The sequence below is a fragment of the Channa argus genome, unplaced genomic scaffold, assembly GCF_033026475.1.
Source record: "Channa argus isolate prfri unplaced genomic scaffold, Channa argus male v1.0 Contig023, whole genome shotgun sequence".
Classification (NCBI taxonomy): Eukaryota; Metazoa; Chordata; class Actinopteri; order Anabantiformes; family Channidae; genus Channa; species Channa argus.
In genome coordinates this window covers 46,323-61,034 of record NW_027125242.1, presented here as the reverse complement: position 1 = coordinate 61,034, position 14,712 = coordinate 46,323, and the positions used below count along the sequence as shown (strand labels likewise).

General features: G+C 40.6%; 1 protein-coding gene and 1 pseudogene across 2 annotated transcripts in view; one reads left to right on the top strand and one right to left on the bottom strand.

The window, feature by feature from the left end:
* The first annotated feature begins 814 nt into the window (after positions 1–814).
* Positions 815–1,960, top strand: LOC137115712 (piggyBac transposable element-derived protein 3-like; annotated as a pseudogene).
* Positions 1,961–8,238: 6,278 nt separating this feature from the next.
* The window catches only part of hhipl1 (HHIP-like 1), a 30,786-nt gene continuing 24,312 nt past the window's right edge, over positions 8,239–14,712 (bottom strand). For both annotated transcript variants that reach the window (XM_067495475.1, XM_067495473.1), the window contains exons 6-9: positions 13,786–13,931; positions 13,557–13,638; positions 9,556–9,638; positions 8,239–9,468 (exon numbers count right to left, since the gene is read on the bottom strand). In XM_067495475.1, the coding sequence (XP_067351576.1) occupies positions 8,900–9,468; positions 9,556–9,638; positions 13,557–13,638; positions 13,786–13,931 (880 nt within the window). In that variant the 3' untranslated portion in view covers positions 8,239–8,899. The remainder of the gene's footprint in view (positions 9,469–9,555; positions 9,639–13,556; positions 13,639–13,785; positions 13,932–14,712) is intronic.

The window sequence follows — 14,712 nt, the reverse complement described above, 5'->3', positions numbered from 1 at the left end:
AAGGACAAATCCTGGTCCAAAATAACTCCAAGGTTCCTTGCACTAGTACTGGAGGCCAGACTTATGCCATCTAGAGTAACGATATGGCTGGACATCATATCTCTGAGATTTTTGGGCTATGACTTCAGTTTTTTCTGAGTTTAGAAGTAAAAATTGTGGGACATCCAGGCCTTTATGTCTTGTAGGCTTGAACTTAATTAACTGATTATTTTCATCTGGTTCCATAGATACATATAGCTGGGTATCATCAGCATAGCAATGGAAATGTATTGAGTGTTTTCTAATAATGTTGCCTAAAGAAGACATATATAAAGTAAAAAGTATTGATCCTAACACAGAGCCTTGTGGAACTCCATAGCTAACCTTTGTGTGCATGGAGGATTCATCATTAACATGAACAATTTGAAGTCTATCAGATAGATAAGATTTAAACCAACCTAGTGCAGTTCCTTTACTCCCAATTTTATGTTCCAGTCTCTGTAATAAAATATTGTGATCAATGGTATCGAATGCAGTAATAAGATCTAACATAACAAGTATAGAGACTAGTCCATTATCTGAGGCCATAAAAAGATTGTTGGTGACTTTTACTAGTGCTGTTTCTGTACGATGTATGTATGTTCTGTATGATGAACTCTTAAAACCTCTTAGGACCTAGCGTCCACATGAGTGTACATCACATTTTGGGTTATATTTCTATAGTAGTTCATTCTACTTAACTGAGACCTCTTGGCCACGTACATGGACATTTGTACTGCCCTCTAGTGGTGTCAGCAGCATACAACACTCTACAGGTAAAATTGAAAATGGCGGAGAGAACAAGAGAACGTTCGAGTGGGCACTCCAGACCCAAACATCGACAAGGTAAGAAATCCAATCATATTTCATGGCTAATTTTTGTTGAGATATGCATAAAAGGGTTGTAATTTTGTTATGACATGCAAAATTGGCGAAAATAAGTAAAAGTGATGATAGAATATGCTGCTAAACATGGTGTACACGTATGTGTACAGAGGGACTCAGTATTGTTAAAATGTTAATATGTTAGCAAAACTCTGCAGATGTAAATCAGTTCATAGCTAGTTCTTGTGCGGTTTTAAAGCTGTACATTGTGCCAGTGAAATAAATGAACAGTTAAATATAACATACATGCATAAATAAATAATTTTATATATTTTTTAATATATTTTTTTCATGATTTTATTTTCAGAGTGTTATTCTTTGCAAAAAGTACTGGAGTTTCTCGATCTAATTGATGGAGACAAGTCAGATTTGGAAGATTTGTCTGACAATGACAATGCCAACCCCCACCACGAAAGCAAAGCAGCAGTGACAATGAGAGTAGTGGTGATGAGGAACCCATTTTCCACTGAAGATGGAAAATTGTGCGTTGTGGTACGACAACAAACCTGTACTAATGATGTCTGTTGTTCATTGTACACAGCCTGAAGACACCTGCCAGCGCTGGGACAAGAAATTGAATCAATATGTGGCTGTCTCACGACCAAGCATAGTCCATGAGTACAACCTCAAGATGGGTGGAGTTGACTTGGCTGATAGAATGATTAGTTACTATCGCATGAGCGCCCGTACTAAGAAATGGACAATGTGCATGCTGATGCACTTCACTGATCTGGTTTTAGCCAACAGCTGGCTACTCTACTGCAAAGACCTTACAATATGTGGTACACCAAAGAACAGCATCATGCAGTTCCTTGAGTTCCTTATGGAAGTGGCTAGGACCCTGTTGGCTCAACATCACAGTCAAGAAGACGATGGAGACCTTTCAGAGCTGTCAGAGGAAGAAGACAATTCAAAACAAGTGAAAAACCGTCCTGTGGCACCAGTGCCCCATGTCTCAGTCCGCAGTAGGGCAAATGCACATCTCCCAGAGATGATCAGCCTGAAGAACGCAGCACATCATTTTTCTCCAAAACTATATAATTTCAAAAGGTGATGCTTAGTTTTTATACTTATGAAGTTCCAATAAGCCCAAATAGCAAAGAGAAATAAAAAAAGGCATATCAAATTAGAGCTTGGGTCTTAAGAGGTTAATCCTGACTGAAAGTCTTCATACAAATTATTCCTGTGAAGGTGGTCACATAATTGCAACTTCTTCTTCTTTTCCTTTCGGCTGCTCCCTTTCAGGGGTCGCCACAGCGAATCATGTGCCTCCATCTAACTCTGTCCTCTGCATCCTCTTCTCTCACACCAACTAACTTCATGTCCTCCCTCACTACATCCATAAATCTCCTCTTTGGTCTTCCTCTAGACCTCCTGCCTGGCAGCTCCAACCTCAGCATCCTTCTACCGATATATTCACAGTTTCTCCTCTGAACATGTCCAAACCACCTCAATCTGGCCTCTCTGACTTTATCTCCAAAACATCTAACATGAGCTGTCCCTCTGATGTACTCATTCCTGATCCTGTCCATCCTCGTCACTCCCAAAGAGAACCTCAACATCTTAAGCTCTGCAACCTCCAGCTCTGCCTCCTGTCTTTTCTTCAGTGCAACAGTCTCTAAGCCGAACAACATTGCTGGTCTCACCACCGTCTTGAACACCTTTCCTTTCATTCTCGCTGATACTCTTTTATCACACAACACACCTGACACTTTTCTCCACCCGTTCCAACCTGCCTGCACTCGCCTCTTCACCTCTTTTCCACACTCACCGTTGCTCTGAACCGTTGACCCTAAATACTTAAAGTCCTGCACCTTCTTCACCTCTGCTCCCTGTAACCTCACCGTTCCACCTGGGTCCCTCTCATTCACACACATGTATTCTGTCTTGCTGCGGCTAAGCTTCATTCCTCTGTTTTCCAGAGCAGACCTCCACTTCTCTAGATTTTCCTCCACCTGCTCCCTGCTCTCACTACAAATAACAATGTCATCTACAAACATCATAGTCCAGGGAGATTCTTGTCTAACCTCATCTGTCAATCTGTCCATCACCAGAGCAAACAAGAAGGGGCTCAAAGCCGATCCTTGATGCAGACCCACCTCCACCTTGAACTCCTCTGTCACACCTACAGCACACCTCACCACTGTCTTACAGCTCTCATACATGTCCTGCACCTCTCTAACATACTTCTCTGCCACTCCAGACGTCCTCATACAATACCACAGCTCCTCTCTCGGCACCCTGTCATACGCTTTTTCTAAATCTACGAAGACACAATGCAACTCCCTATGACCCTCTCTGTACTTCTCCATCAGCGTCCTCAAAGCAAATACTGCATCTGTTGTACTCTTTCTAGGCATGAAACCATATTGCTGCTCACAAATGTTCACCTCTGCCCTTAGCCGAGCTTCCACTACTCTTTCCCACAACTTCATTGTGTGACTCATCAGCTTTATTCCTCTGTAGTTGCCACAGCTCTGCGCATCTCCCTTGTTCTTAAAAATTGGTACCAGTACACTTTTCCTCCAGTCCTCTGGCATCCTCTCACTCTCCAAGATCTTGTTAAACAAACTAGTCAAAAACTCTACTGCCACCTCTCCTAGACACTTCCATACCTCCACAGGTATGTCATCAGGACCAACTGCCTTTCCACTCTTCATCCTCTTCAATGTCCTCCTCACTTCACTCTTACTAATCTTTGCTACTTCCTGCTTCACAACAGTCACCTCTTCTACTCTTCGTTCCCTTTCATTTTCCTCGTTCATCAATCACCCTAACCTGCTGCACATCCTTTCCATCTCTATCTCTTTGTCTGGCCAACCTGTACAAATCCACCTCTCCCTCTTTAGTCTCCAACCTAGCATACAAGTCCTCATATGCTCTTTGTTTGGCCTTTGCCACCTCTATCTTCACCTTACGCTGTATCTCCCTGTACTCCTGTCTACTCTCTTCAGTCCTCTCAGTGTCCCACTTCTTCTTAGCTAACCTCTTTCTCTGTATACACTCCTGAACTGCCTCGTTCCACCACCAAGTCTCCTTGTCCGCTTTCCTCTTTCCAGATGACACACCGAGTACCCTCCTACCTGTCTCCCTGATCAAATTAGCTGTAGTAGTCCAGTCATCTGGAAGCACCTCCAAACCACCCAGAGTCTGTCTCAGCTCCTCCCTGAAAACTAAACGACATTCTTCCTTTTTCAACTTCCACCACTTCGTCCTTTGCTCTGCCTTAGTCCTCCTTATCTTCCTCACCACCAGCATCATTTTACACACCACCATCCTGTGTTGTCTGGCTACACTCTCCCCTACCAATGCTTTACAGTCACTGATCTCTTTCAGATTACAACGTCTACATATGATGTAGTCTACCTGAGTGCTTCTCCCTCCGTTCTTGTACTTCACCCTATGTTCCTGCCTCTTCTGAAAGAAAGTGTTTACTACAGCCATTTCCATCCTCTTTGCAAAGTCATCCACCATCTGTCCTTCTGCATTCCTGTCCTGAACACCAAACCTGCCCATAACAGTCTCATCACCTCTGTTCCCTTCACCTACATGCCCATTGAAATCTGCACCAATGACAACTCTCTCACCTCTGGGGATGCTCTGCATCACTTCATCTAACTCACTCCAGAATTTCTCCTTCTCTTCTAACTCACATCCTACCTGTGGGGCATAACCACTCACAACATTGAACATCACCCCTTCAACTTCCAGCTTCAGGCTCATCAACCTGTCTGATACTCTTTTCACCTCTAGAACATTCCTCACAAAATCTTCTTTCAATATAACTCCTACTCCATTTCTCTTCCTATCTGACCCATGGTAAAACAACTTGAACCCTGCTCCTAAGCTTCTAGCCTTGCTGCCTTTCCACCTGGTCTCCTGGACACACAGTATGTCCACCTTCCTTCTCTGCATCATGTCGATCAACTCCCTAGCCTTCCCTGTCATAGTACCAACATTCAAAGTCCCTACTGTCAGTCCTACATTCTTAGCTTTCCTCTTCTCTCTCTGCCTACGAACACACCTTCCTCCTCTTCTTCTTCGTCTTCGACCAACAGTAGTCCAATTTCCACCGGTACCCTGTAGGTCAACAGCACCGGTGGCGGTCGTTGTTAACCCGGGCCCCGACCGATCCGGTATGGAAGCCTTTGTCACGATTCGCATGTTTGATTTGGCATGTGTTTTACGTCGGATGCCCTTCCTGCCACAACCCTCTGCATTTATCCAGACTTGGGACTGGCACAAGAAGACACTGGCTTGTGCCCCCTTGCGGTTGCATTGGTCACATAATTGCAACTACTTTTTCAATTATTTTAGAAATAAAGGGGCGATTAGATATTGGTCTGTAATTGGCTAAAACACCTGGGTCAAGACAGGTTTTTTTAAGTAGTGGTTTAATTACAGCTACCTTATAGGCCTGTGGTACATAACCTGTTTCTAAAGATAGATTGATGATATGTAATATGAACGTATCTATTAAGGGTAAAGCTTCCTTGAGCAGCTTAGTTGGAATAAGGTCTAGCAGACAGGTTGTTAGTTTTGATGAGGTAATAATTGAAGTTAGCTCAGAGAGATCTATGGGTAAAAAGCAGTCTAACAGGGATTGGGGCCTTATCGATGACTCTAGCACTGCTGTACATGAAGATCTATCTGTAATATTTGGGGGGAGGATCTGGTGAATTCTTTCTCTAATAGCTACAATTTTATTCATAAAGAAAGTCATGAAGTCATTGCTGCTCAGAGTTAAGGGAATAGTAGGCTCAACAGAACTATGGCTCTTAGTCAGCCTGGCTACAGTGCTGAACAGAAACTGGGGGGTTGTTCTTGTTTTCTTCTATTAATGATGAACAATTTGCTGTTCTAGCATCACAGAGAGCTTTTTTGTAAATTTTTAAACTATTTTTTGAGGCTAAATGAGATTCTTCTAAATTTGTGGAACGCCAATTCATTTCTAACTTTCGTGTTGCTTGTTTTAAGTTGCGTGTTTGTGAACTATACCATGGAGATCACCTCTTCTGGTTTACTGCCTTATTTTTCAGAGGGGCAACACTATCGAGTATTGTACGTAGTGAGGCTGCAGAATTATCAACAAGATAATCTACTTGTGCAGGAGTAACATTAAGGAGACTACTTTCCATTGTATTAACATATGGTGAAGCAAATGATGAAAGAATAATTTCTTTAAATTTGTTGACAGCTTTTTCACTTAAGCATCTGCTATAGTGGAATTTTACCCTAACTGCTATATATTCCGTTATTGTAAATTCAAATGTTATTAAAAAATGGTCAGACAGAAGAGAGTTGTGAGGGAATATTGTTAAATTATTCGCTTCAATTCCATACGTAAGGACAAAGTCTAACGTGTGACTAAGACAGTGAGTGGGTTTATTTACATTTTGGGAAAAACCAATTGAATCTAATAATGAATTAAACGCAGTGCTCAGGCAGTTACTGTCAGCATCTACATGAATGTTAAAGTCACTCACTATAATGACTTTATCTGTACTAAGCACTCAATCAGATAGAAAATCAGAAAATTCAATCAAAAACTCTGAGTAAGGGACTGGAGGACGATACACGATAACAAATAATAGTGGTTTTTGAGTTTTCCAGTTTGGGTGTGAAAGGCTAAGAGTAAGGCTCTCAAATGAGTTATAGCTATGTTTAGGTCTAGGGTTTATTGATAAGCTACAATGGAAGATTGCTGCAACTCCTCCACCTCGGCCTGTGCTTCTAGGAACATGATAATTAATATGACTTGGGGGGGTTGACTCATTTAAACTGACATATTCTTCCTGATGCAACCAAGTTTCAGTGAGACAGAATAAATCGAATTGATGATCACTTATTAAGTCATTTACAAACAGAGATTTAGAAGAGAGAGATCTGATATTTAATAATCCACATTTAATAGTTTTGGGGTTTTGTTCTGTAAGAGGAGTAGTCTTAACTTTTATTAGGTTATTATGATTAACTCCTCTTGTCATATTTACTTTATGTAATTTAGGTCGGGGAACAGACACAGTCTCTATAGGTATGTGGGAGTTGTGGGGGGGTGACGGTTGTAAGGACACTGCAGAGAGGCGTGTAGGACTGGATCTCTGCATCCTAGGCTCAACTCTGGATTGTCATACTTTTGGTTGTTTAATAAAACCAGCCATATTTCTGGATAAGAAAGCTGCACCATCTAAAGTAAGATGGATGCCATCTCTCCTAATCAGCCTAGGTTTTCCCCCAAAACGTTTCCAATTGTCTATGTAGCCCACATTGTTTGCTGGACACCACCTAGACAGCCAGCGGTTGAATGACGACATGCGGGTGTACATGTCGTCACTGGTCAGATTTGGCAGGGGGCCAGAGAAAATTACAGAGTCCGACATTGTTTTGGCAAAGTTACACACCGATTCAACGTTCATTTTAGTGACCTCCGATTTGCGTAATCGGGCGTCATTAACTCCCACGTGAATAATAATAAAACTGTATTTACGTTTATCCTTAGCCAGGAGTTTCAAATATGATTCAACGTCGCCCGCTCTGGCCCCAGGAAGACATTTGACTACGGCCGCTGGAGTCTCTAACTTCACGTTTCTGACTATGGAGCTGCCAATTACCAGAGTTGGTTTCTCAGCGGGTGTGTCGCTGAGTGGGGAAAATCGGTTAGAAACGTGAACCGACTGGTGGTGAACCTCGGGCGTCTGTTTAGCATTAGATCTCTTACGAACCGTCACCCAGCCGGACTGGCTTCCCGGCTGCTCGGGAACTGCCGGGGGACAGCTAGCAGGGGCTACGCTAGGTCGGCCCGCACCAGCTACCGGGGCCTGACTAGCTGAGTTGTTTTCCATGGTGCGGAGCCGTGCTTCCAATTCCGTGAGCCTCGCCTCCAAAGCTGCAAAAACCTTACACTTATTACATAAACCATTATCACTAAAGGAGGCAGAGGAAAAACTGAACATGAGACACACCGAGCAAGTGAGAGAAGTAGAAATAGAGGGAGACAGAGAAGCCAACGGATAACTGCAAAGCTAACGAAACTAATATAGGTGAAATCTGGAATTTGTAAACTTTAGCTGGTTATGTTTTGCAAAAGCAGGTGCTTGTGCAATACAAGCGTATGTTACGACTAAGTATTAATTCTTGTGTGAAGAAATCACTTATTTAAGTAAAAATAAGAGCTACAATTAATCAGTAAACAGTCCCTCGGTAGAAACCCAAGAGTGTGCAGAAACAGGAAGTGACGCAATACGCTTCCCTTCCAGTCCAAAATGGGGAGGGGTCCAATATTTCTAACCTTTCTAACACTCTAACTTAAGATATTGATGAAAATAGGCCATTCAATGTGGTGAACAATCCAAATTTTTATTGGGGAACTCAAACAGCACTTTACAGCAGGTGAGTGTGTGGCACCAGCTTAACATTACTAAAACATGACAACAACATGAGATTACATGTCATTGTTGATAAACAAGCAGGAACCACCCTCAAGATTGCTATGTCACAATACAACAATGGAAGATAAACATCTAGGATTTGTTAGCTTCTATAACAAAATGCTGAACAGCAAAGCATGTGTTTGTTATACATACTAAACGAAATACTCAAGTAAAGTAATGAAAAATCTAAATTATTCTATATTTAAACATTTAGCCTTAATTAGTAAAGCAGCACTCCTTAAGAGTATAAGACAATACTGACAAAAAAAAAATTACTCGATTACTCTTACATATCAAAATGAATTTTAGCAGTATCCTTAAATGACCTCTGGAATTTTTTATGAAAGAACCTTCAACTTACATTTTTTCCAACTTTACAATAAATTGTTTAAATTATACTGTATTGTGCTTAAGCAGCATACTACAAGATTTTCCATTTTTTTTAAATTGTGCTCACTGTAGTTAGTTTAGATTAAATGTATTATATTTAGCTGGTGCACAACATTTTTTCATCTGCTCGTTAATGGGAATTAGAAAAATTTGTAATGAAAGTAAACTTTACATGATCAGACTTCCACAACTTCTTCTGAGTTGCCACACACCACCCCAGCATCTTCATAGTGGGCACAGTTGTGTGTACCCAAACCACTGTGTTTGCAGTGCAACAGGCTGGACTCGGTCCCTTCACACTGAACATCATCAAGAAGAATCTGCAGATCCTTCCCTTCACCATACTCTGCATTCTTGACTGCCTTTAGAGCATACCGGAAGCCTAGCTGCTGGCAAACCACTGCTGCATTCTTGATGTTCCATAGGTCATCACACACAGTACCCCACTCCCCATTAAGATAGAGCTCAACACGTCCACGATCACTGCGGCCCTGTTTGTCTCCAGCTAGCCTCACTGCTCCACTCTGGAATTCAGGTGCAGTTTCTGTTCTGGATTTGCCCTTCCTGCGACGTCCTTTCCCTCTAGAATGTCTTGATGGTTTGGATGTAGTCGTAATTGGTAAAGGAGTAGTGGGGTCTGGTCCTTGCACACCCAGCTGGTCAATAAATGTTTGAAGCCAGTTATATGATTCTGTGGGTTGTGGCTCAGGCTTGTTTATGCTTGGTGGCTCAAAGCCAATTAGTGCTGATAGAAGGATGCAAAGACACAATAAGAGTAAAAACAAACAAGTTTGTTTTTGTTAATTGCTAGGTATTTTGTAAGTTGACTCACTTTCTTGTGGAACAAATTTGATGAGATTGCTTTTTACTCTGACAGGAAGAGGGTCATAGTGGCATTGTCTTGGTGGAGCGCGTCTGAAAAACAATACATTACAACGTAAACAGAATGAAATATTACATAATAAGGCACAATAGAACCAGAAAGACAAATACACTTTAAGTACTTTTATCGTTTTTAACTTCCAGTGGCTTTTTCCCTAAAGCTAGATTTATGACTTTTTTCCATCCTTACTCAAGTTCTCAAGGCAGGTCCCCAGTGAGCTGTTAAAAATGTCTGCTGATCAGTGGTTGGTGGGGTGTATGTCTTTCAAAGTGTCTGTTGACCAGGAGTTGTTCACAGATTGGAGGCTCTAGGCTTGTAGTTGGTGATTGCCTTCAGCCCTTTACAGATAGAGGACAGAGTCGTTGGCTGAGAAGTGCTGTTCCATTCTCTCCATATGCACTGATTTAGCTCTGCTCCCTTCATTGCTAAACCTGTACCTGTATCCGTCTCTGTATTTGTCTCCACTTCTGAGCGCAGCCTCTTTCTTTGACGTTAGCCATCTGAGATTAGCTGTGAACCAGGGTTTGTCATTGTTACTCAACTACCCTGGTGAGTGATGGAATGATGCTGTCCTCACAGAAGTTAATGTAGGACATCGCTGTGTGTACTGTTAGGGGCAGAACTAAAAACATCCCAGTTCCCTCACAGCCTCAGTGGAGGAACAGCATACAGTATGAGCATTTCTTGAATATTTGACAATTAATTTAAATAGAACAGCTGCCCAAGATCTAAAATGAATTCATGTACATTACATGGAGGCTACGTGCAGGCCGCAACTATAGATATCATGTGATATCATGTGATATCATGTGGTTTGCTTTGGCCTCTCCAAAACCTCACCCCCAAATTTTCCCTCTACTGCCTCCTACTCCTTGCTCGAGGTGGATTTAGATAAATAAACAGATAGAAAGATACTAGATACTAATAGATCTCATAATAGATACTAATAGATCTCATAATAGATACTAATAGATCTCGAGGGAAACATAAGGCATCCTTAGCTTACCCAGCATAAAATGCTCAAATAGACAAAACAAAATATGTATAAAAACAAAATAAAGAATGAATGGAACAAACAAAAATATGAATAAGACAAAATGAAATATAAATAAATGAATAATAATGAATAGAAGCAGTTCAAGCCTATGCTAAGCAAATAAACTGTAAGTATGCTTAGTATAAAAGTGTCTGATTATAATAGTGATAAAGGTCAGGGTTGTGCAAGAAAGCTAACATAGCCAATGAAACACAGTACCACGGTCCAAGGTGCAAGAAAACAGCCAGCCTTGTGGTACTGAAAGGAGTTAATCATTCTTATGGCCTGGGGGAAAAATCCTAATCAGTCTATCCATGGAATTATAGTGATGTTGCTGTTTGAAGGGTGGACAGTGTTTTCCATGACAGGACACGGACAGGAATTTATTGACGGTCCTTCTCTCATTTACTAATGTGAGAGGCTCTAATTCTGTTCCCAGCACAGAGCCAGGTTTCCTCACCAGCCTGACCAGCCCTCTTCTTAATGCTGCATCCTGTACACATAGCATAGAAGAGAACGCTGGCTACCACAGACTGGTAGAACATCAGAAGTTTGTGGCAGATCTCGAAGGACCCCAGTATCCTCAGGAAATAGAGCCTAATCCATCCTTTCCTGTAGAGGGCGTCAGGGTTTGCTGTCCAGTCCAGTCTGTCATCTAACTGCAGTCTGGTACTTGAAGGTCCTGACCAACTCCACAATGACATACTCAAAGGGGTTCAGTTGCAGGGGAGCCTGGGCCTCCAAAGGTCCACCAGCATCTCATTGGTCTTGGAGATGTTCAGCTGCAGATGGTTAGACCTGCACCAGGCCATGAAGTCTTCCATCAGGCTCTTGTATTCCCCTTCCAGTCCATCCCCGATACGCCCTACAATTGGGGCAACTGTGGCTCAGGTGGTAGAGAAGTCGTCCAATAATCCCATGGTGGTCTGTTTGATTCCTGGCTCCTCCGGTTACATGTTGAATTGTCTTTGAGCAAAACACTGAACCCCAAAAATAGTACATACTTTGAGAAACTTGTTTGATGAAACTGTTTATCAACATGTTTGCGAGATTACTTTTCGTAAACTTGTATGTACAATTATGGACTAAGTTGAGAAGCAAATACAGAATTCTTGATTAATGAGAGCAGAAACCATGCTGTGCCATAGGTTAGAGGTAGCTTCAGGCTGGAGTCGATAAAAGGGCTTCACACAAGCCAGTCACCATGTCTAAATAGTAATCTGTTGGATTGCTTGATAAAGTCAGTTTAACAATAACATATTTAGTTGTCTTAAAACTATTTTTGGAAAAAGATTGCTGTTCTCATGCCTCTTAAATATTATGCTGTATACACAGCGCATCCGGAAAGTATTCCCAAAGCTCAACTTTCTCCGCATTTTGTTATGTCTCAGCCTTATTTTAAAATGGATTGTGAAAGACATTTGTTTGCAATGTTTGCAAATTTATTAAAAATAAAAAATGAAAGAAATCACACGTACAGAAATATTCACTGCCTTGGCTTAATACTTTGTTAAAGCACCATCAGCACCATTTACAGCCTCAAGTCTTTTTGAGTATGATGCTACAAGCTTTGCACACCTATTTTTGTTCTTTTGCAGTTTCTCCAGTTCTCCAGTCATGTGCCTTTTACTGAGGAGTGGTTTCCATCTGGCCACTTTACCATACAGGCCTGAGTGGTGGAGTGCTGCAGATATGGTTATTTTTCTAGAAGATACTTCTATTTCCACAGAGAAACACTGGAGCTCATAGTGCTCTCCTTGACTAAGGCCCTTCTCTCTCGATCGCTCAGTTTGGCTGGCCCACCTGCTCTAGCAAGCATCCCGGTGGTTTCAAAGTTCTTTCATTTATGGATTATGTGGGTCAATCTGTTTATTGGGAGCTTCAATGCTGCAGACATTTTTCTGTACCCTTTCCCAGATCTGTGCCTCGATACAAACAGATAATTCCTTACAATTACACTGTTAACTGTTGGAACCTATATAGACAGGGATATTCCATTCCAAATTTTGTCCAATCAACTGAATTTCCCACAGGTGGTCTCCAATTAGGTTATAGAAATGTCTCAAGGATGATCAGTGGAAACAGGATGCACCAGAGCTCAAATATGAGTGTCATGGCAAAGGTATGTATTTTTATTTTTAATACATTTGCAAAGATTTCAAACAAACCACTTTTACATTGTCATTATGCGGTATTGTTTGTAGGTTTTTGAAGAAAATAATGAATTGATCAATTTTTGAATAAGGTTGTAATGTAACAAAATGTGGAAAAGTTAAGCACAGGAAGAACCGGATGCACTGTATTGTCTACTCCAGGACCCTTTTTGTGTACAAATACAGTACTACTGATACAATATATTAGTAGTGATTATGATATACAGATACATGAGGTGCTGTAACTATGAGTGTAAGCTGGGCACCACCTACAAAGCATATACTGTGAACACATGAGCATCTGCCTTAAGAGAGAAGAATTCATGTGGCATAGACCCTTTTAATGATTACATCTTGTAAGTTAGTGTCACTCCTGAGATACTTGCAAAAAGAGCCAAGAGTTGTTTAAAATTGTTTCAAAGAGTTAAGAATTAGGAGGGCAAAAGTTTTACACTACTGCTACCATGGTCTAATTTTTCTTCTTTATTCAAAGAGAAATGGGCATTATGGCCTCTATATTTAGGAAAAAGTCAAGGAATATTACCCTGCAGCTCTGAGAAAAAAATATAACTAAACATAAGAGCTATCTCAACATTCTTTAGGTTTGCTGAAAAGAATGAAATGCCTATGTAAAAACCTTCTGGAGTTACAGATGTATGTCGTTCCACATCTAAGCAAGTGATTAGTTACAGTTTCACAAGTTTTCTTTGTGTAATGATGATAACATTTAAAAAAAGCAAAGGAGTGATTATATTATTCACCTTGAAGGATCCACTACTTTATAAACAACACCTGAAGGTGACACTGCACTTGGTATTCCAGTAGACATGAAGTACAACTCTCCTGATGGAAAAATAAATAAATAAAAAAAAAAAAAAAAATATGTACATTACAAGTTTTTACACAAGAAAACATATGGAAAAGTCTTAATGACCAGTTTTATACTGTAATGTTTGGTTTAATGTTTGTGACATGAAGTTTATGCATTACCTGCTTCATCTTCAGCAAAGGAGATGATGTACTGGTGGTAGTTGTTGATAAGTCCAGGGAATGCGCAAGTGATCCCCATTCCCATGCAAATGTCACTGTATTTCCATTGACCTGTATTTTTGTCCTCTTGCAGACTCATCAAACGCCTGTAACAGAAATAAAATTGAAATCTCTAGCATGGTCCATGTTTTACAATACTTTAATGTTATGATAAAGCCTCTTTCACATATGACCTTCAGATAATTGCTGGAGAAATCAGCTATGGACATTGTCCAGAGGTCAGTTCATACAGCAAGCACAACATAATGGAAAACATATGCTGTTGGAAACAGTGTATTGTTGGCACATTAGAGCTGTACCTTAAATAATAGAAAGATGCCTTGACGATCAAAAGATACATGTGTAAAATTGGTAATTGGTGATTCTAAAACCTAACATTAGTGGTTTTTGATTGTGGGGGAAACCACTGTAACCAGAAAGAATCCCTGCAAGCACATAAAGAAGATGCAAACTCCATACAGAAAGGCTGCAGACAAGTGAAATCTAACTAGGGACCTTCTAAATGTGTTAACAACTCCACCACTGTGCTATTAAGCATTATAAGTATTCCAACAGGAAAGGCCCTTTTATAATGTTTTAATATGTAACATCACTTTGAAACTTTCGCAGTGCAGTATGTTAATGTTAAAAGATCAAGGTGACGCTCCTTATATTATGGTTGTATAATGTCTTTTTAGATTGCAATAAATAGAGTCCACGTACGGTGTCCATAAAGTGCAAAGCCCAAAAATTTACAAAACACCACAGTTAAGTGGGTATGGAGTGAAAATGTGATTATTCTTTGTAATTTTTTAAATTTTATTTTGATGTTCAATTAAAAACATGTTGAATCTATTTAAACCTATATGACCTAACAAATCTCACATG